The 20,558-nt window shown below is 41.9% G+C and overlaps 1 protein-coding gene across 1 annotated transcript; it reads right to left on the bottom strand.

The window, feature by feature from the left end:
• Nucleotides 1-405: 405 nt before the first annotated feature.
• On the bottom strand, nucleotides 406-2,532 carry LOC124660742. Its single transcript, XM_047198558.1, has 3 exons — nucleotides 2,291-2,532; nucleotides 1,574-1,654; nucleotides 406-1,068 (listed from the first exon to the last, which is right to left on the bottom strand). The coding sequence occupies exons 1-3, from the start codon at nucleotides 2,450-2,452 to the stop codon at nucleotides 709-711; spliced, it is 603 nt and encodes a 200-aa protein (XP_047054514.1). The 5' UTR covers nucleotides 2,453-2,532; the 3' UTR covers nucleotides 406-708.
• Nucleotides 2,533-20,558: the final 18,026 nt, after the last annotated feature.

Here is a 20,558-nt window from a genome sequence, read left to right as displayed (position 1 = left end):
TTTTGAAGTTTCACACAGTTTTGTAGAATTTTAATCACTGTTGTTATCTGTTTTTGTTTATATTCCTCTACTATTTTCTATGGTGGCACTTGCATTTTTTTGTGCAATTACACTCAACGCTTTTTTGTCATTTTAATCTATGCTTTTGTATCTACTGAATTGCACTTTTTATTTGTGCAATTAGTACAATTTAATGGCGAGGCACAAAACTGATTGAAATTTTCAATTAAAAATCTGCACATGCCTGCTAAGCAGGCCAAAATAAATGTTCCAAGTTTCAAGCATAACAGAACTGAAATTCTCACAGATGGCACATGCTGATGAAATGCTAACGCGTGATAATTATTTTCTGCTACGACCGTCGTACATTGCTTTACCCTCTCAATGCATTATACACATGAACTCTTTCAACATACCACAATGCAATCATTTACATTAAGTATCTTCATGTGAACCATTGTTGGGATATAACTTATAAGGCATGACTTATAGGATAGAAGCATACATATATATTATACTCTCAAAACAGGCTTCACAAAACAAAATAACTGCAAGAAACTGAAAGAGAATCGCCAAATGTGCGACTACAAACAAGCCCACACTGTGCATGAGCTTTAGGGAAAATACAGAACATTCAAAAGCCAGGGATGATACTGGTACGCGATGCTGCCTGGTTGTGCATGCAATATCTCGCTATGAACCACCTTATTAGTAGTACCCGTTCCCGGCGCTGTCTGAAACCATGTCCATGGAGGTATCATTCGAGCTTGCAGAGTTGGCCTCTCGGTTCTGCCCTGCTGAGTTTGTTTCAGTATTCCGTCCTCCATTACCAGCACCTTGGGTCAAATGATAATTCTGGAGGCTCCTGCGGACTGGGCTTGATAGCGCATTTGAGAATAGACTATTCTTTGACTGGTCACTGAGGGTGGGTCTAGGAGCATGCCCGGCTGTTGCTTGTGCATACAAACCAGCTGAGGGTTGAATACTTGTAAACTGATTTGCACTCGTGGGATGCGGATGTCCTCTTGGGGATACAAGTGCATCAGTACCTCCATAGTCAATCTCATGCTATAAAAAGAAAACAACAATAAACCAATATGAATGGTCAGCACCATTAGAACCAAATGCAACAGATAGTAGATAACAGAGGGGCAAACAGCAATCATCTATACTCTGTCAAGTTCATACTTCATAGATAATGCATGGCAATTAGTCAGCACAATTTATGTTCTTGATATATCTAATCCTGATCTCTCATCTAACAGGTCACCCTCATCAGAGGTTCATTGTGTAAAGTTGTCCCTATGGAGCATAGGTTGTGACTTAGGAAACCTGATTCTACTCAAGGAGGTCCACAACAAACAAGACTACTCAATTGCGTCAGAATCATAATCGAATGTATGGAAAGGTACATGGCTTGCATAACATAAAACAATGTATTTATCCTATGTAAAATGGAAAAAATTGTGTCTGAGTTTGCTATAGGTGGTGAAGAATCTATAAAGAAATTCGATTTTGAGAAAAGAGGAATGTGCTAGGTAGCACCATAAACAAGGGAGTGCTAAGATCGCACCTGGATATGAGCCATTATGTCAGCTACAGTAAGCCTCGACTCCTCCTCATGCTTCCTCACCATCCAATGGTGGAGCTTTTCCTGTGTGTTTTAATGAAATTTAGCCAAAAGGTAAATTTCTAATACAGAAAGATAACACAACAACTGTATGATACGCAAGGTGAGCACATGAGAGAGTTTGTAAGGGATTCAAATAGTATCACAAATGAAACTGCATATTCTTTCACCTATAAAATACACACGTGTTGCGATAACAATTGCTCCCATACTTTGTCTAGAGAACGATGGGTAATAATTCTAAATCTAACATATTTCTCCAAACCTACAGATGCCCAAGTCGTACAAATTCATACTCTTGTACCCTTGCGTGATGGTAAAAAGACTGTAACACCAGTTAACCGTGACAGAGCCGGGATTAACACAGTATACAGGTTAGAACAGAAGGGATCACTATAAACAGCCTAGAGTTGGATACAGCACAATAAACATTGAATAATTGGCATTTCTTCCACAGAGACTTTGGTTGCACATCTAATTCTTAGAGGTTATCATCTGAGGATGGCTTAATATCTCTGTATTCACTGTCAAGCCCAAGCAATGCCCTGACAGACCACCAGACTAAACCAGAATTAAAAGCTACACGCGGAACCGATCGGAATTCCATGGCGCAACCGACCGAAGAGAGGACTTTGAGAGAGAGATAGAAGGATTACTAACGAGGGCGTGCCGCTCGCCGGACTGGAAGGAGAGCTTCTGCTGCGCCATGGCCTGGGAGTAGAGCTGGGAGAGGGAGTTGGCGGCGCCGCAGAAGCTGGAGTAGAGCGTGCGGTCGGCGTCGTCCAACCGCGGTGCGGCGTCCGTCTTCCTCTTACGGGACATCTCCGCCGCCGCCGCCGGAGATCCGCTGCACGAGCCGGAGGCGACCGAGGAGGGGGGTGCGGAGGAGGGTTTGCTGCGAACTGTTCCTCCCCTATTTCTTTCCTTTGTTCTACGGATGTGATGTGCGGTGCGGGCCCCTTTCAAATCAAAATCTCGTGTGTTTCGGTTTTGGTTTTGGTTTTGGTTTGGTATTGATGAGGTGGAGAACATGTACTACCAGTTTGCTTCCCTTTTTAACAAAATCTAAATTTTGGCAACTCCATTATAAGGGAGTGACCAAATTTGGTAGTAAAACTAGATGATTTCCAGTCATTCAAATAATGCATATTACCACTGCTTTATTTTTTTAGCATGATTTTTTTGTCCTATAGATGAAAATTGTAGGAAACCCAACATAATTGCGCGTGTATGTTTATCCATAGCAAAGCTTGTGTGGGACGTTTGACCCGTCATAGGAATATCACTTGGATTTCCCCACATTTCTCTATGTATGGCAAGAATTTATTAGAAAAATATGCAATATTGGAACATAAAGACATTCAGATATGGAGATATTACATTGTTTCTTTAGTTGCCGATATTTATGGATTTTCGAATATAATATCATTAATGAGCTTTTACCTACTTGCGTCGCAGCAAAATGAGCATCCAGCCTACAACTATATGGTACCAATTAAAGATATATTTAGTTTGAGCATATAAAACAATAAAATTGTGTTCTCTCAAACCCAGTAAAGGAAAATCAAGAAATACACAATGACACATATTTACCTCTATCGATAATTATCAAGGTTTTTTCTACTATCATCCATGTATCGATATTTGAGATGTTTATTTTAAGAATATTCATGTATGAGTGTTGCACTATGTTTAATGCTTATTATTGGGCTCGAGTGACATGATTTCGGTACTGAACTTATATTGCTTTATCATATATATGAGATTTTGAAAGGGTATTACTTATTATTATGTTGAACATGTGAATCCCTAAGGTGGCAAATAGGAAAAAACAAGGGGAATATGTGATAGTTCAAGGATATTGTGTGTTCAGTAATCTTAATGCTTTGTTCCAGGCTATTCGAAATGATAGACCTTAATTGCTTTTAGTTCCAAGTTGGCCCCAATAAAATAGGCAAGCATGATAAAATATGTTATGCAAATTCTCTTTATTAGTATGCATAACTATATTTGGATCACACACCGACACATGACTGAATTAGAGATGGATTCTATGTTAGTTGGATTATATTATATGATCAATATCATTCATACAACACCCCACTACTACCTCATTCATATACTTTTAGTCACTGAAAGTTACACATTACTACTTTCGGTGAAAACTGGAAATTTGTTGCTATTGCTTACTACTTGTCTTTGCTGCTTTGAATCAACTGCTATAAAATCGCCACTTTCTTTGTGAGTTTATTGATATACATGGTTGAGAGTGATGTCTCAAATGCTAAAGTCTCATTGATATTCATGTGTTCTCCTTGAGTGTAACTATAAATTTGGGTAATACTTTCCATCGAAGATTTCAGTGACCCCCTATACTTGTGGGTGAAAGGACATGGATGCCGCCTAGAGGGGTGAATAGGCGAACTTTTATGAACCTGCCTTAACAAATGCGGAATAAAACTAGCGTTTAATTTTTCAATCACAAAACCTATACAACTAGTGTCCACCTATGTGCACCGACAACTTATGCTAAGCAACACAAGCAACTATGTGATAGCAATATAAAACTTCAAGATGAAGGCTATCACAAAGTAAAGTTCATAAGTAAAAAGGTCGGGTATAGGAATAAACGAGGTGACGCGGAGACGACGATGTATCCCGAAGTTCACACTCTTGCGAGTGCTAGTCTCCGTTGGAGCGGCGTGGAGGACAAAGCACTCCCAATGCTACGAAGGCTTCACCGTATTCTCCTCGACCCTTTCCACCAAAGGGTAAGACCTTGATCCACTATGGAACCTTAAGGGTGGTCACCGAACCCCGCATAAAGCTTGGGGCTATCTCCACAACTTAATTGGAGGCTCCCAATAAATCGCCACAAAGGCCTTGCCCTTGAAGAATCTCCACAACTAAATTGGAGTCCCCAAGAACACCACAAAACCAACTAAGCCGTCTAAGATCCAAACACCCAAGAGGAACAAGCTTCGGGAACAAGCTCCCGAAGTAATATACTAACGAACTTTCACCTCCACGTATCACCGCGGAGAAGTCAAACCGTTGCACCAAATGCAATGGCAGGAACACCACAAAGATGCTCAAATCCTTCACTCTCAAATTCCAACAAAGCTACTAAAGCTATTTGAGGAATAAGAGAGGAAGAACAAAATAAGAAGAGGAACACTAGATTTCTCTTCAAGATCTAGATCTAGTGATTCCCTCACAAAGAGGGGGATTTGATTGTTGCAAAAATATAGATCTAGATCATCTCTCTCTTTTCCTCGAATATGAGCAAGAATCATGGATGGATTTGAGGAGAGGGAGCTCTCAAGATGCAACAATGGTGGAGAGCTGAGAGGAGAAGAATAAGTAACCCAAGAGAGAGAGGAGAAAAGGCTTTAAATAGGCACCCTATTATTTCTGCCCATTGGGGGCCTAATCCAGGCATAGGCCGGTAGTAGCGTCCTTTGGCGCGGTACTACTGATGAGGTGACTCCTCGGCAATGACCACCATGAGGGGCTTAGTGTCAACACCCGGATTTTTAAGTCCAGATGCCTATTATGCCATACATCGCAATCCCAGGAAGATTGTTGTTGCGAGACATAACAGTCGATATCATAAGTCATCATTCATTACAAACCATAGTCGTCTTACAAATTCAGATCACATGATCTAATATTACACAAATAGTTGATCTAATGATCAACGAACACCTTACATAGCGAAAGCGTAATAGAAGTGGACTATCTAATCCACAGGCCAACGCTTGACGTTAGAAGAACTCCTAGTTGGTGTAGATGTCCTGCTGGCTGTCATCTTCATACTGCTGCTCCTCTTCATAGTCTGGCCATTTGAATAGCCAGGGACACAGCCGTGAGTACTTTAAAGTACTCGCAAACTAATACTGGTGTAAGTACTATCAATTCTAGTAATGGGGTGCTAAGCTCTAGTTTTATTTGCATAAAGCCAATTTTAGTTCACAAGCATTTGATAAAAGACTCTTCATAGGCTAACTAACTCAAGTGGAAACATTAGTGTCATTCCCACAACTCAGTTGTGATTCAAAATCAAGTCACCATTCAAATCATCAACTCCTTTCAAGAAAGCATCTGACAACGGTACAGTATGGCCTTTCCAATCGTCTGTAACCATGGACACGACTATTCGAATAGGTTTACACTCTACAGAGGTTACACACTTGTGCCACAACATTTGATTACATCCGTCAGGGATAATCCTGAATCATCGTAACTCAGTACGCGGATCATCAACCATAACCTTTCGCTTACATACCCTAGTATAGGTACCTCTCCCCATGAGCTTGGCCTCCCGGTGAAGACAAACCGTCGGCACAGGAGCGCACGAGGGCTTGGGCCGTACATTCACCTCAGTTCACATCATTTCACTTTCAACGGAGGCAACCTCGGCATAACCCCTATGATGCTTGTTTAGAGGGAACCCATACTAAGATGCATAAACTTCCAGTTAAGCCCTACCCATAATTAGGTATTGTGGGGGTACTCAAAAATTGGAAAGGTATCACATCCAAACCAACCATCAGTTTTTACCAAATTCACCAAGTCATTCAAATCACATTCACCTTCAAAAACTTTCAATAGAATGACTCATCATTCCAAGGTTTTTAAAGTCATTTCACTTCACAAGTTCCCATCTAGAGTAGTCAATTTTCTTTGTTAGCACTAGCAACTAGTCATGAGGGGTGCTACTTAACTCATAAGCTTTTAGGCTAAGTTTGATACTCTTGCTCTACTCTATACTTAGACCAAAGTTAACTATAAAAGTAAGCTTTGATAAACAAAGTAGAAGCTTGAAGGGTAAAACTTGGAATGGGATCCTTGAACATAAAGTAAAGGAAATGGTGCCTTGCTCAAGAGAGCTTTGCACTTGCAAGAATATTAGCTTGCCTTGGTTGGTGTACTGATCAAAGTGGTTTTCCTCTTCCTGGAAGTAGACCTCCTCCTCCTCCTGGTACTCCTCGGTACTAGCGTCTAAAAACGGATACGAGATAACAATCACCAAACAAGTTTAAGATCTAGTCTAAGCACACACGAGGTTCACACAATGCTAATCTATCATTACCACGTTACTAGCATGTTGGTTGACTTTGTTTTCTTCTTTAAGAAAAATAATTTCCTCTCATTACCAATATTGAATTAGGGTTTCTATTTAGTTCCTTGAGGAAATAATTTCCTCTCACTGAATCTTGTTAAGATTTAATCTCCTCAAATGAATAACATATGAACCCATGTTGACCAAGGTCAACCATTCATAATCATCGTTTGGGGAAAATGATTTAAATGAGGTAGAGTACCTCATGCAATTTAACACTACCATACCTATGATTTCGCATCACCAAATAATTCAATATGAGATTATGTAGATCATGGTCACTACCTCATATTAAGTTACTTGGGACAAGATTTAAATGAGAGCAAGCCTCTCATATGATTTATAAATAGTTTTGGACAATATCAAATGACTAGAAATAGCCATAGAGCTCTTTATTTAAACTAGGCCATGATCACACAAAGTAACCATATCATATTTTTACATAAACATGTAGTGTAGGTGAAATGTGATTTATGAGAGTTGAAATCAACTCAAAATCATTTTTGGTTGATTTTTAAATAATGTTTGAAGTTGCAAAAGTCCCTGCCTTGTTATTTTTGTCACATTAATTCTACAAAGAATCTCATGATGAGACCAGTGGGGTTGGATAGATCTTTTCTATAGCTTTCCAACCATATGAAATTCATCAAATTTGGTGGAGCCAATATGATTCTATTGAAATTTGAAAAAGCATCTGCAAGCAATTTTTGATTTAAACAGAAAATACAAATTTGAATTTGTGGGCCTGCGCAGGAAACTAACTGGGCCGAATTGGATTTAAATGGGAGAAGCCAGCCCACCACACATCCAGCACACGTGGGCTTCCTGACGGGTGGGCTCCACCCGTCAGCCTCACTTCAAACGCGAAAGGGTACATGCGGCTCTGGGACGCACGATTAGAATGAGATCCAACGGATCTCATTCATCGTCGTCGCCGGCGAGAGAGGCTCACTGGCGCGGCGAGGCTAGGGGGTTGATGAGCTCACCGGTGCTCCGGCGAGGTGCGCAGGTACGTTGTCATCGACGGCGAACTCCCTGGTACCGGCGTCGTGTCCTGGGGCGGCTCCAATAGACGGCGGCGTGCGCGGACTGCGGCGGCCTCCGGCGATGAAATTGCTTGGCTACGGTGGCTAATCGAGGCAGGGAGGTGGTCGAGGAGGTCGAGTGAGGTGAGATGAGCGAGCTAGTGTGAAGAAATGAACGAGGGGAGGCCTCTATTTATAATGGCGGAAGGGGGCAGAGTGCTGCAACTAGGTCGACCATGGCGCGGGCGCTGCGTCGAGCTAGAGGGGTAGGCGCGGGCGGCGTTCTATTCAGTGCGTCCTGGCGGTCCTCTTGGCGGTCACGGTGAGGTGGGGCGGTGCCTAACGTGGTCGGGCGGTCGCGAGGTACTGAGCGTCCGTGGCGGGATTTGGTCTTCGTCTCCGGCGACGGCGGGCACGGGTGGGCGACAAGATGTTGTCTGGCGTGTCCGCGGTGCTGTGGCGAGGCGCTGGGCGAGAGAGGGGGTCCAGGGGTGCTGCGAGTGGCTGGGGCGACGCGTGTGCTTGCGCGTGTCCGTGGGCGCGCCCATGCCATCGTCGGCATGTCCTGGGCGTCGTGGGCGCGCGCGTGTGCGGTGCTTGTGGTGCATTTCTCCGACCGGGGCTAGAGCGGGCATGCTCGGTAGAGTGAGGTGGAGTGGTTTGGCAAGGTGGCCACGGCTGGAGAGAAGAGGAGTGAGCTAGGGCATGGTGACATGGGAGAGGTGGCCGGCATGGCATGGCATTGCCATTTCTGCCCTTCTCTAGGGTTTTAATGGCATGGCTTAGGGCTAGAGGGGACCAGGGGACAAGGAGAAAACAAGTGGTAACCAGAATTGGGCCAAACACTATTGCAAATAGTGAAATTTGATTTGGTTTGGATTTGATCACAAGGTGTTTGATGTAATGGCCGCATGAATTGAATTTTGAAATTTTTGAATGAAACTTGGTGGTGTTGATTCATGTGATCAAGGACACACAATGGTGGTGGTGGTTTTTAAAATTAAGAAGAATTGCAAAATTTCAAATTGGGTAAGATGTTGATTCTGTTAAAAAGTTCCAACTTTGCTTGAGGATAACTTTTGATCTAGGATGAATTTGCAGGGGTGGTCTTTACCAAAGTTGTTCACCTTGATGTGGTCTTGGATGAGCTTCAAAGAGTTGGAATTGTTTGGTTTGAAAATCTCTAAATTACAGAGGCTCAAAGTAGGCATCAGGCTAAAAATGGCAGATTTGACCATTAGGGCATGTGAGCACAATTTGATTTCAAATTTGTTTTGATTTGAGTTTCTTTGATTCCAAAAGTGTTTAGTAACATTCTCCAACTAATGGTGCAAGCCAAAATGGTCTAGGTTGAAAATTTGCAAAAATGGCATAAACCATATGTGAGGGTTTTAGGATTTTTCCATTTTATTTCTTTTCTTCCTTTTTGATTTGCTTTGTGATCTTCTAAGGATCAAGTGAGGGTTTTAGGTGGTAGCATAAGCACACAAACAAACATCATGGCATTCACACCAAAATCAACATGAGTACCATGCATAGCACCTGTGTTGAGAAAAGTTTTTGTTGGTTCTAAATTTTGAGAAATTGGAATTCTTCATCTTCATTGATTTGAAATTTGGGATGTTACAAACCCTTCCCCCTTACAAAAGATCTCGTCCCGAGATCGTAAAGAAAACTAGGTACTAAAGAGATCTGGGTATTCCTTCTTCATGTAGTCTTCTCGCTCCCAAGTGGCTTCGTCTTCGGTATGGTTACTCCATTGAATCTTCAGGAACTTGATACTCCTGGTGCAAGTGGTTCTGAAAGCTTCTTCCAGTATGCGAATAGGCACTTCGCGATACGTCAAGTCTTTGTTGATATCCACCGATATGTGATCAATGTTCTTGAAAACTTCGATCTTCTCGGGCACTTCCAAACACTTCCGGAGTAAAGAGATGTGAAACACGTCGTGTACAGCCGACATTTCTTCCGGTAGTTCCAGTTGATAAGATACTTCTCCTCGGCGACTCAGCACTTTGAAGGGTCCGACATATCAGGGTGCAAGCTTTCCTCTAAGCTGGAATCTCTGCATTCCTTTAAGGGGGGACACTTTGAGATAGACAAAATCTCCGATCTCGAAAGTCATCTCTCGGCGTCTCTTGTCGGCGTAACTGTTCTGTCTTGATTGCGCCGTCTTGAGGTATTCGCGGATCTTGTGCACCTTCTCTTCGGCTTCTCGAAGAACATCAGGTCCAAAGACTTGGCTCTCTCCGACTTCCGACCAATTCAGAGGGGTGATGCGTGTAGTTAACACGTCCGTTGGGAACCCCAAGAGGAAGGTGTGATGCGCACAGTAGCAAGTTTTCCCTCAGAAAGAAACCAAGGTTTATCGAACCAGGAGGAGCCAAGAAGCACGTTGAAGGTTGTTGGCGGAGGAGTGTAGTGCGGCGCAACACCAGGGATTCCGGCGCCAACGTGGAACCTGCACAACACAATCACGGAACTTTGCCCCAACGTAACGGCGAGGTTGTCAATCTCACCGGCTTGCTTTGTAAACAAAGGATTAGATGTATAGTGTGGATGATGATGTTTGTTTGCGAAGAATAGTAAAGAACAATTGCGGTAGATTGTATTTCAAATGTAAAGAATAGGACCGGGGTCCACGAGTTCACTAGTGGTGTCTCTCCCATAAGATAGCGAGATGTTGGGTGAACAAATTATAGTTGGGCAATTGACAAATAAAGAAGGCATAACAATGCACATACATATATCATGATGAGTACTATGAGATTTAATCGGGGCATTACGAAAAAGTACATAGACCGCTATCCGGCATGCATCTATGCCTAAAAAGTCCACCTTCGGGTTATCATCCGAACCCCCTCCGGTATTAAGTTGTAAACAACGAGACAATTGCATTAAGTATGGTGCGTAATGTAATCAACACAAATATCCTTAGACAAAGCATCGATGTTTTATCCCTAGTGGCAAGCTGTTGGAGATATGCCCAAGAGGCAATAATAAGCTGGTTATTATAATATCTTTGTGTTTATGATAAATGTTTGCATACCATGCTATAATTGTATTAACCGAAACATTGATACATGTGTGTTATGTAAACAACAAGGAGTCCCTAGTAAGCCTCTTGTATAACTAGCTTGTTGATTAATGGATGATCATGGTTTCGTGATCATGAACATTGGATGTTATTAATAACAAGGTTATGTCATTAGTTGAATGATATAATGGACACACACCCAAATGAGTGTAGCATAAGATCAAGTCATTAAGTTCAGTTTGTTATAAGCTTTCGATACATAGTTGTCTTAGTCCTTTGACCATGAGATCATATAAATCACTTACACCGGAAGAGTACTTTGATTACATCAAACGCCATTGCGTAAATGGGTGGTTATAAAGATGGGATTAAGTATTTGGAAAGTGTGAGTTGAGGCATATGGATCAATAGTGGGATTTGTCCATCCTGATGACGGATAGATATACTCTGGGCCCTCTCGGTGGAATGTCGTCTGAATAGCTTGCAAGCACATGATTGGATCATGAGAGATGACATACCGCGATACGAATAAAGAGTACTTGTCGGTAACGAGGTTGAACAAGGTATGGTGATACCGATGATCAAACCTCGGACAAGTAGAATATCGTGTGACAAAGGGAATTGGCATCGTATGTAAATGGTTCAATCGATCACTAAGTCATCGTTGAATATGTGGGAGCCAATATGGATCTCCGAGATCCCGCTATTGGTTATTGCTCGGAGAGGAGTCTCGACCATGTACGCATAGTTCGCGAACCGTAGGGTGACGCGCTTAAGGTTCGATGTCGCATAAGTAGATTTGAATATGGTATGGAGACGAAGTTTGTTCGGAGTCTCGGATGTGATCCGAGGATGTCACGAGGAGGTCCGGAATAGTCCGGAGAATAAGATTCATATAAGGGAAGTTGATTTCGGGTTTCGGAAATGTTCGGGATTTTTCCGGTGGTTGGTTGGAAGGTTCTAGAAGGTTCCGAGTGGGGTCCACCATGGGGCCCACGACCTAGGAGGCCTAGTATGGGCCGAGGGATGCTCCCTGGCCTAATGGGCCAGGGGCACATGGCCCCCAAGGCCCAGGCCGGCCAACCCCCTAGGGTTTTCTAGGGGGGATCAACTTGGGGGAGGGGAAAGCCCTCTCCCCCCTCTTGGCCGCCGCCCCCTGATACGTCTCCAACGTATCGATAATTTCTTGTGTTCCATACCACATTATTGATGTTATCTACATGTTATATGCACACTTTATGTCATATTCGTGCATTTTCTGGAACTAACCTATTAACAAGATGCCGAAGTGCCGGTTCTGTTTTACTGCTGTTTTTGGTTTCGAAATCCTAGTAACGAAATATTCTCGGAATCGGACGAAATCAACGCCCGGGTTCCTATTTTACCGGAAGCATCCGGAACACACGAGAACCGCCGGAGAAGGGGGCGGGGCCACCACACCACACCCCGGCGCGGCCAAGGGGGCGCGCCCCCCTAGGGTGTGGGCCCCCGGAAGCCCTCCTGCGCCGCCTCTCCGCCTATATAAAGCCCCTGACCTAAAAACCTCGGGGCGTTCGACGAAACCCACAGAAACCTTCCAGAGCCGCCGCCATCGCGAAGCCAAGATCCGGGGACGGGAGTCTCCGTTCGGCACCTGCCGGAGCGGGGAAGTGCCCTCGGAAGGCTTCTCCATCAACACCGCTGCCATCTCCACCGCCATCTTCATCACCGCTGCTGCTCCCATGAGGAGGGAGTAGTTCTCCATCGAGGCTCGGGGCTGTACCGGTAGCTATGTGGTTCATCTCTCTCCTATGTGCTTCAATACAATAATCTCATGAGCTGCCTTACATGATTGAGATTCATATGATGATGCTTGTAATCTAGATGTCATTATGCTAGTCAAGTGAGTTTTACTTATGTGATCTCCAGGAGACTCCTTGTCCCACGTGTGTAAAGGTGACGAGTGTGTGCACCGTGTGGGTCTCTTAGGCCATATTTCACGAGAATACTTATTCACTTGTTGAATGGCGTAGTGAAGTGCTTATTTATATCTCTTTATGATTGCAATATGTTTTGTATCACAATTTATCTATGTGCTACTCTAGTGATTTGTTATTAAAGTAGTTTATTCCTCCTGCACGTGTGCAAAGGTGACGAGTGTGTGCACCGTGTTAGTACTTGGTTTATGCTATGATCATGATCTCTTGTAGATTGCGAAGTTAACTATTGCTATGATAATATTGATGTGATCTATTCCTCCTACATATGCATGAAGGTGACGGTGTGCATGCTATGCTAGTACTTGGTTTAGTCTATTGATCTATCTTACACTAAAGGTTACTAAAATATGAGCATTATTGTGGAGCTTGTTAACTCCGGCATTGAGGGTTCGTGTAATCCTACGCAATGTGTTCATCATCCAACAAAAGTGTAGAGTATGCATTTATCTATTCTGTTATGTGATCAATGTTGAGAGTGTCCACTAGTGAAAGTGTAATCCCTAGGCCTTGTTCCTAAATACTGATATCGCTGCTTGTTTCTTGTTTCTTTGCGTTACTACTGCTGCGTTACTACTTGCTTGTTTCTTGTCCTGGGCAAAGCACTGTTACGGTGCCGTTGCTACTACTTATTCATACCACCTGTATTTCACTATCTCTTCGCCGAACTAGTGCACCTATTAGGTGTGTTGGGGACACAAGAGACTTCTTGCTTTGTGGTTGCGGGGTTGCATGAGAGGGATATCTTTGACCTCTTCCTCCACGAGTTCGATAAACCTTGGGTATCCACTTAAGGGAAACTTGCTTGCTCGTTCTACAAACCTCTGCTCTTGGAGGCCCAACACTGTCTACAAGAATAGAAGCTCCCGTAGACATCAAGCACTTTTACGGCGCCGTTGCTGGGGAGGAAAGGTAAAAAGGCTCTCATACTCCGGTTCCGAGTAACGATACTTTTACGGCGCCGTTGTGTGTGTGCTCAAAGCTATTTCCTTTAGATCCTGCAATTGCATCTTGTTGTTTGTTGTTTACACTAGTTTGGCATAATGTACAAGAGTGAGCTTCTTATTCTATTTCCTGATTTAAAACATGGATTGTTTGATGCGAAAATGAAAAAACCTATGAAATCTTATTTGCATGCTGGTAGTAATATTAGTATGAACGCTTTGAACACCATTGTTGATAATGATATGGAAAATGCTAAGCTTGGGGAAGCTGGTTTTCATGATCTTTTTAGTCCCCCAAGCATTGAGGAGAAAATTTTCTTTCATGATACTTTGCCTCCTATTTCGATGATTATAATGATAGTGGTCTTTTGGTACAACCTACTATGGAGAGTAAATTTTATTGTGATTATACTATGCCTCCTACACTTGATGAGAATAATAATGATAGCTACTTTGTTGAATTTGCTCCCACTACAACTAATGAAATTGATTATGCCTATGTGGAGAGTAATAATTTTATGCATGAGACTCATGATAAGAATGCTTTATGTGATAGTTATATTGTTGAGTTTGCTCATGTTGCTACTGAAAGTTATTATGAGAGAGGAAAATATGGTTGTAGAAATTTTCATGTTACTAAAATACCTCTCTATGTGCTGAAATTTTGAAGCTACACTTGTTTTATCTTCCTATGCTTGTTACTTTGCTCTTCATGAACTTGTTTATTTACAAGATTCCTATGCATAGGAAGCATGTTAGACTTAAATGTGTTTTGAATTTGCCTCTTGATGCTCTCTTTTGCTTCAAATACCATTTCTTGCGAGTGCATCATTAAAACTGCTGAGCCCATCTTAATGGCTAAAAAGAAAGAACTTCTTGGGAGATAACCCATGTGTTATTTTGCTACAGTACTTTGTTTTATATTTGCGTCTTGGAAGTTGTTTACTACTGTAGCAACCTCTCCTTATCTTAGTTTTATGTTTTGTTGTGCCAAGTAAAGTCTTTGATAGAAAAGTAAGTACTAGATTTGGATTACTGCGCAGTTTCAGAATTCTTTGCTGTCACGAATCTGGGTCTATCTCCCTGTAGGTAGCTCAGAAAATTATGCCAATTTACGAGCATGATCCTCAGATATGTACGCAACTTTCATTCAATTTGAGCATTTTCATTTGAGCAAGTCTGGTGCCATTTTAAAATTCGTCAATACGAACTGTTCTGTTTTGACAGATTCTGTCTTTTATTTCGTATTGCCTCTTTTGCTATGTTGGATGAATTTCTTTGATCCATTAATGTCCAGTAGCTTTATGCAATGTCCAGAAGTGTTAAGAATGATTGTGTCACCTCTGAACATGTGAATTTTTATTATGCACTAACCCTCTAATGAGTTGTTTCGAGTTTGGTGTGGAGGAAGTTTTCAAGGATCAAGAGAGGAGTATGATGCAATATGATTAAGGAGAGTGAAAGCTCTAAGCTTGGGGATGCCCCGGTGGTTCATCCCTGCATATATCAAGAAGACTCAAGCGTCTAAGCTTGGGGATGCCCAAGGCATCCCCTTCTTCATCGACAACATTATCAGGTTCCTCCCCTGAAACTATATTTTTATTCGGCCACATCTTATGTACTTTGCTTGGAGCGTCTGTTTGTTTGTTTCTATTTTTGTTTGTGTTTGAATAAATTGGATTACATCATGCTTGTGTGGGAGAGAGACACGCTCCGCTGGTTCATATGAACACATGTGTTCTTAGCTCATAATATTCATGGCGAAGTTTCCTCTTCGTTAAATTGTTATATGGTTGGAATTGGAAAATGATACATGTAGTAATTGCTATAATGTCTTGGGTAATGTGATACTTGGCAATTGTTGTGCTCATGTTTAAGCTCTTGCATCATATACTTTGCACCTATTAATGAAGAAATACATAGAGCTTGCTAAAATTTGGTTTGCATAATTGGTCTCTCTAAAGTCTAGATAATTTCTAGTATTGAGTTTTGAACAACAAGGAAGACGGTGTAGAGTCTTATAATGTTTACAATATGTCTTTTATGTGAGTTTTTACTGCACCGGTTCATCCTTGTGTTTGTTTCAAATAACCTTGCTAGCCTAAACCTTGTATCGAGAGGAATACTTCTCATGCATCCAAAATACTTGAGCCAACCACTATGACATTTGTGTCCACCATATCTACCTATACTACATGGTATTTTCCCGCCATTCCAAAGTAAATTGCTTGAGTGCTACCTTTAAAATTCCATCATTCACCTTTGCAATATATAGCTCATGGGACAAATAGCTTAAAAACTATTGTGGTATTGAATATGTAATTATGCACTTTATCTCTTATTAAGTTGCTTGTTGAGCGATAACCATGTTTCTGGGGAACGCCATCAACTCATTGTTGAATTTCATGTGAGTTGCTATGCATGTTCGTCTTGTCTGAAGTAAGGACGATCTACACTGAGTTGAATGGTTTGAGCATGCATATTGTGAGAGAAGAACATTGGGCCGCTAACTAAAGCCATGATTCATGGTGGAAGTTTCACTTTTGGACAAACATCCTCAAATCTCTAATGAGAAAAGAATTAATTGTTGTCAAATGCTTAAAGCATTAAAAGAGGAGTCCATTATCTGTTGTATATGTTGTCCCGGTATGGATGTCTAAGTTGAGAATAATCAAAAGCGAGAAATCCAAATGCGAGCTTTCTCCTTAGACCTTTGTACGAGCGGCATAGAGGTACCCCTTTGTGAAACTTGGTTAAAGCATATGTATTGCGGTGATAATCCAGGTAATCCAAGCTAATTAGGACAAGGTGCGGGCACTATTGGTACACTATGCATGAGGCTTGCAACTTATAAGATATAATTTACATGATGCATATGCTTTATTACTACCGTTGACAAAATTGTTTCATGTTTTCAAAATCAAAGCTCTAGCACAAATATAGCAATCGATGCTTTTCCTCTATGAGGACCATTCTTTTACTTTCAATGTTGAGTCGGTTCACCTATTTCTCTCCACCTCAAGAAGCAAACACTTGTGTGAACTGTGCATTGATTCCTACATACTTGCTTATTGCACTTATTATATTACTCTATGTTGACAATATCCATGAGATATACATGTTACAAGTTGAAAGCAACCGCTGAAACTTAATCTTCTTTTGTGTTGCCTCAATACCTTTACTTTGAATTATTGCTTTATGAGTTAACTCTTATGTAAGACTTATTGATGCTTGTCTTGAAGTGCTATTCATGAAAAGTCTTTGCTTTATGATTCACTTGTTTACTCATGTCATACACATTGTTTTGATCACTGCATTCACTACATATGCTTTACAAATAGTATGATCAAGTTTATGATGGCATGTCACTCCAGAAATTATCTTTGTTATCGTTTTACCTGCTCGGGACGAGCGAAACTAAGCTTGGGGATGCCGATACGTCTCCAACGTATCGATAATTTCTTGTGTTCCATACCACATTATTGATGTTATCTACATGTTATATGCACACTTTATGTCATATTCGTGCATTTTCCGGAACTAACCTATTAACAAGATGCTGAAGTGCCGGTTCATGTTTTCTGCTGTTTTTGGTTTCGAAATCCTAGTAACGAAATATTCTCGGAATCGGACGAAATCAACGCCCGGGTTCCTATTTTACCCGGAAGCATCCAGAACACACGAGAACCGCCGGAGAAGGGGGCGGGGCCACCACACCACACCCGGCGCGGCCAAGGGGGGCGCGCCCCCTAGGGTGTGGGCCCCCAGAAGCCCTCTGCGCCGCCTCTCCGCCTATATAAAGCCCCCGACCTAAAAACCTCGGGGCGTTCGACGAAAACCACGGAAACCTTCCGGAGCCGCCGCCATCGCGAAGCCAAGATCCGGGGGACAGGAGTCTCCGTTCCGGCACCTGCCGGAGCGGGGAAGTGCCCTCGGAAGGCTTCTCCATCAACACCGCTGCCATCTCCACCGCCATCTTCATCACCGCTGCTGCTCCCATGAGGAGGGAGTAGTTCTCCATCGAGGCTCGGGGCTGTGCCGGTAGCTATGTGGTTCATCTCTCTCCTATGTGCTTCAATACAATAATCTCATGAGCTGCCTTACATGATTGAGATTCATATGATGATGCTTGTAATCTAGATGTCATTATGCTAGTCAAGTGAGTTTTACTTATGTGATCTCCGGAGACTCCTTGTCCCACGTGTGTAAAGGTGACGAGTGTGTGCACCGTGTGGGTCTCTTAGGCCATATTTCACAGAATACTTATTCACTGTTGAATGGCGTAGTGAAGTGCTTATTTATATCTCTTTATGATTGCAATATGTTTTGTATCACAATTTATCTATGTGCTACTCTAGTGATTTGTTATTAAAGTAGTTTATTCCTCCTGCACGTGTGCAAAGGTGACAGTGTGTGCACCGTGTTAGTACTTGGTTTATGCTATGATCATGATCTCTTGTAGATTGCGAAGTTAACTATTGCTATGATAATATTGATGTGATCTATTCCTCCTACATATGCATGAAGGTGACGGTGTGCATGCTATGCTAGTACTTGGTTTAGTCTATTGATCTATCTTACACTAAAGGTTACTAAAATATGAGCATTATTGTGGAGCTTGTTAACTCCGGCATTGAGGGTTCGTGTAATCCTACGCAATGTGTTCATCATCCAACAAAAGTGTAGAGTATGCATTTATCTATTCTGTTATGTGATCAATGTTGAGAGTGTCCACTAGTGAAAGTGTAATCCCTAGGCCTTGTTCCTAAATACTGCTATCGCTGCTTGTTTCTTGTTTCTTTGCGTTACTCTTGCTTTGCGTTACTACTTTGCTTGTTCTATCGTCTGGGCAAAGCACTTCGTTGCGGTGCCGTTGCTACTACTTATTCATACCACCTATATTTCACTATCTCTTCGCCGAACTAGTGCACCTATTAGGTGTGTTGGGGACACAAGAGACTTCTTGCTTTGTGGTTGCGGGGTTGCATGAGAGGGATATCTTTGACCTCTTCCTCCCCGAGTTCGATAAATCTTGGGTATCCACTTAAGGGAAACTTGCTGCTGTTCTACAAACCTGCTGCTCTTGGAGGCCCAACACTGTCTACAAGAATAGAAGCGAAAGAACTTCTTGGAATAACCCATGTGTATTTTGCTACAGTACTTTGTTTATATTTGTGTCTTGGAGAAGTTGTTTACCATAGCAGCAACCTATCCTTATCTTAGTTTTATGTTTTGTTGTGCCAAGTAAAGTCTTTGATAGTAAAGTAAGTACTAGATTTGGATTCTCTTGTGAAACAGATTTCTTTCTTTGTGTGCGAATCTGGGTCTAATTCCCTGTAGGTAGACTCAGAAAATTGCGCCAATTTGCGTGCGTGATCCTCAGGCTTGTCCGCAGCTTTCATTCAATTTGAGCATTTCATTTGAGCAAGTCGGTGGCCTAATAAAATCCATCTTTACGAATTTATTCTGTTTGTGCAGATTCTGCCTTTTATTTCGCATTGCCTCTTTTGCTATGTTGGATGAATTTCTTTGATCCATTAATATCCGATACGCTTTATAATTGTCAGAAGTGTTAAGAATGATTGTGTCACCTACGAACATGTTAATTTTTATTGTCCATACCCTCTAATGAGTTGTTTCGAGTTTGGTGTGGAGGAAGTTTTCAAGGGTCAGAGGGAGGATGATATACTACGATCAGGAGAATGAAAAGTCTAAGCTTGAGGGATGCCCGGTGGTTCATCCTGCATATTTCAAAGACTCAGGCATCTAAGCTTGGGGATGCCAAGGCATCCCCTTCTTCATCGACAAATTATCGGGTTCACTTCTCTTGAAACTATATTTTATTCGGTCACATCTTATGTACTTTACTTGGGGCGTGTGATGTGCTTGTTTTTGTTTTTGTTTGAATAAGTTCATCGCTTGTGTCGGAGAGAGACACGCTCTGGTTCATATGAACACATGTGTTCTTAGCTCATAATATTCATGGCGAAGTTTTCCTCTTCGTTAAATTGTTATATGGTTGGAATTGGAAAATGATACATGTAGTAATTGCTATAATGTCTTGGGTAATGTGATACTTGGCAATTGTTGTGCTCATGTTTAAGCTCTTGCATCATATACTTTGCACCATTAATGAAGAAATACATAGAGCATGCTAAAGTTTGGTTTGCATAATTGGTCTCTCTAAGTCTAGATAATTTCTAGTATGAGTTTTGAACAACAAGGAAGACGGTGTAGAGTCTTATAGTGTTTACAATATGTCTTTTATGTGAGTTTCACTGCTGAGTTCATCACCTTGTGTTTGTTTCAAATAACCTTTAGCCTAAACCTTGTCGAGGAGAATACTTCTCATGCATCCGAAACCCTGAGCCCAACCACTATGCCATTTGTGTCCATGCCATACCTACTACATGGTATTTCCTATTCCAAAGTAAATTGCTTGAGTGCTACCTTTAAACAATTCAAAATTTATCACCTACGATTTGTGTCAATGTTTTATAGCTCATGAGGAAGTATGTCGTGTTTAGCTTTCAACCTTGTCGGGCAACTTTCGTGGACTCTCATAGGACTAGTGGCACACTCCGCTTATCCAATAATTTTGCAAAAAAGAGCGGCAATGCGTTCGAGTCCCAAATTAATTAACAAAAATAGACACTCCTCCATGGTATGTGATTGTTGGACGGCACCGAAAGTTCGGTTAGCCATGGCTTGTGTAAGCAAAGGTTGGGGAGGAGTGTCATCATAATAAAACTAAAATAAAAAGGCACTCCTTCATGGTATGCAGAATTGTTAGCGAGGGCACCCGAGGGTTCGGTTAGCCA

The sequence above is a fragment of the Lolium rigidum genome, chromosome 6 (genome assembly GCF_022539505.1).
Source record: "Lolium rigidum isolate FL_2022 chromosome 6, APGP_CSIRO_Lrig_0.1, whole genome shotgun sequence".
Classification (NCBI taxonomy): Eukaryota; Viridiplantae; Streptophyta; class Magnoliopsida; order Poales; family Poaceae; genus Lolium; species Lolium rigidum.
This window is presented reverse-complemented; position numbering and strand designations above follow the sequence as displayed.

Bases quoted from the DNA above. Each gene is read 5' to 3' on its own strand.
- LOC124660742 (XM_047198558.1), bottom strand. From the start codon at position 2,452: ATGTCCCGTAAGAGGAAGACGGACGCCGCACCGCGGTTGGACGACGCC. The intron at 1,655-2,290 runs GTTAGTAATCCT...TAAAACACACAG, and splicing joins CCGGCGAGCGGCACGCCCTC to GAAAAGCTCCACCATTGGAT. The intron at 1,069-1,573 runs GTGCGATCTTAG...TTCTTTTTATAG, and splicing joins ACATAATGGCTCATATCCAG to CATGAGATTGACTATGGAGG.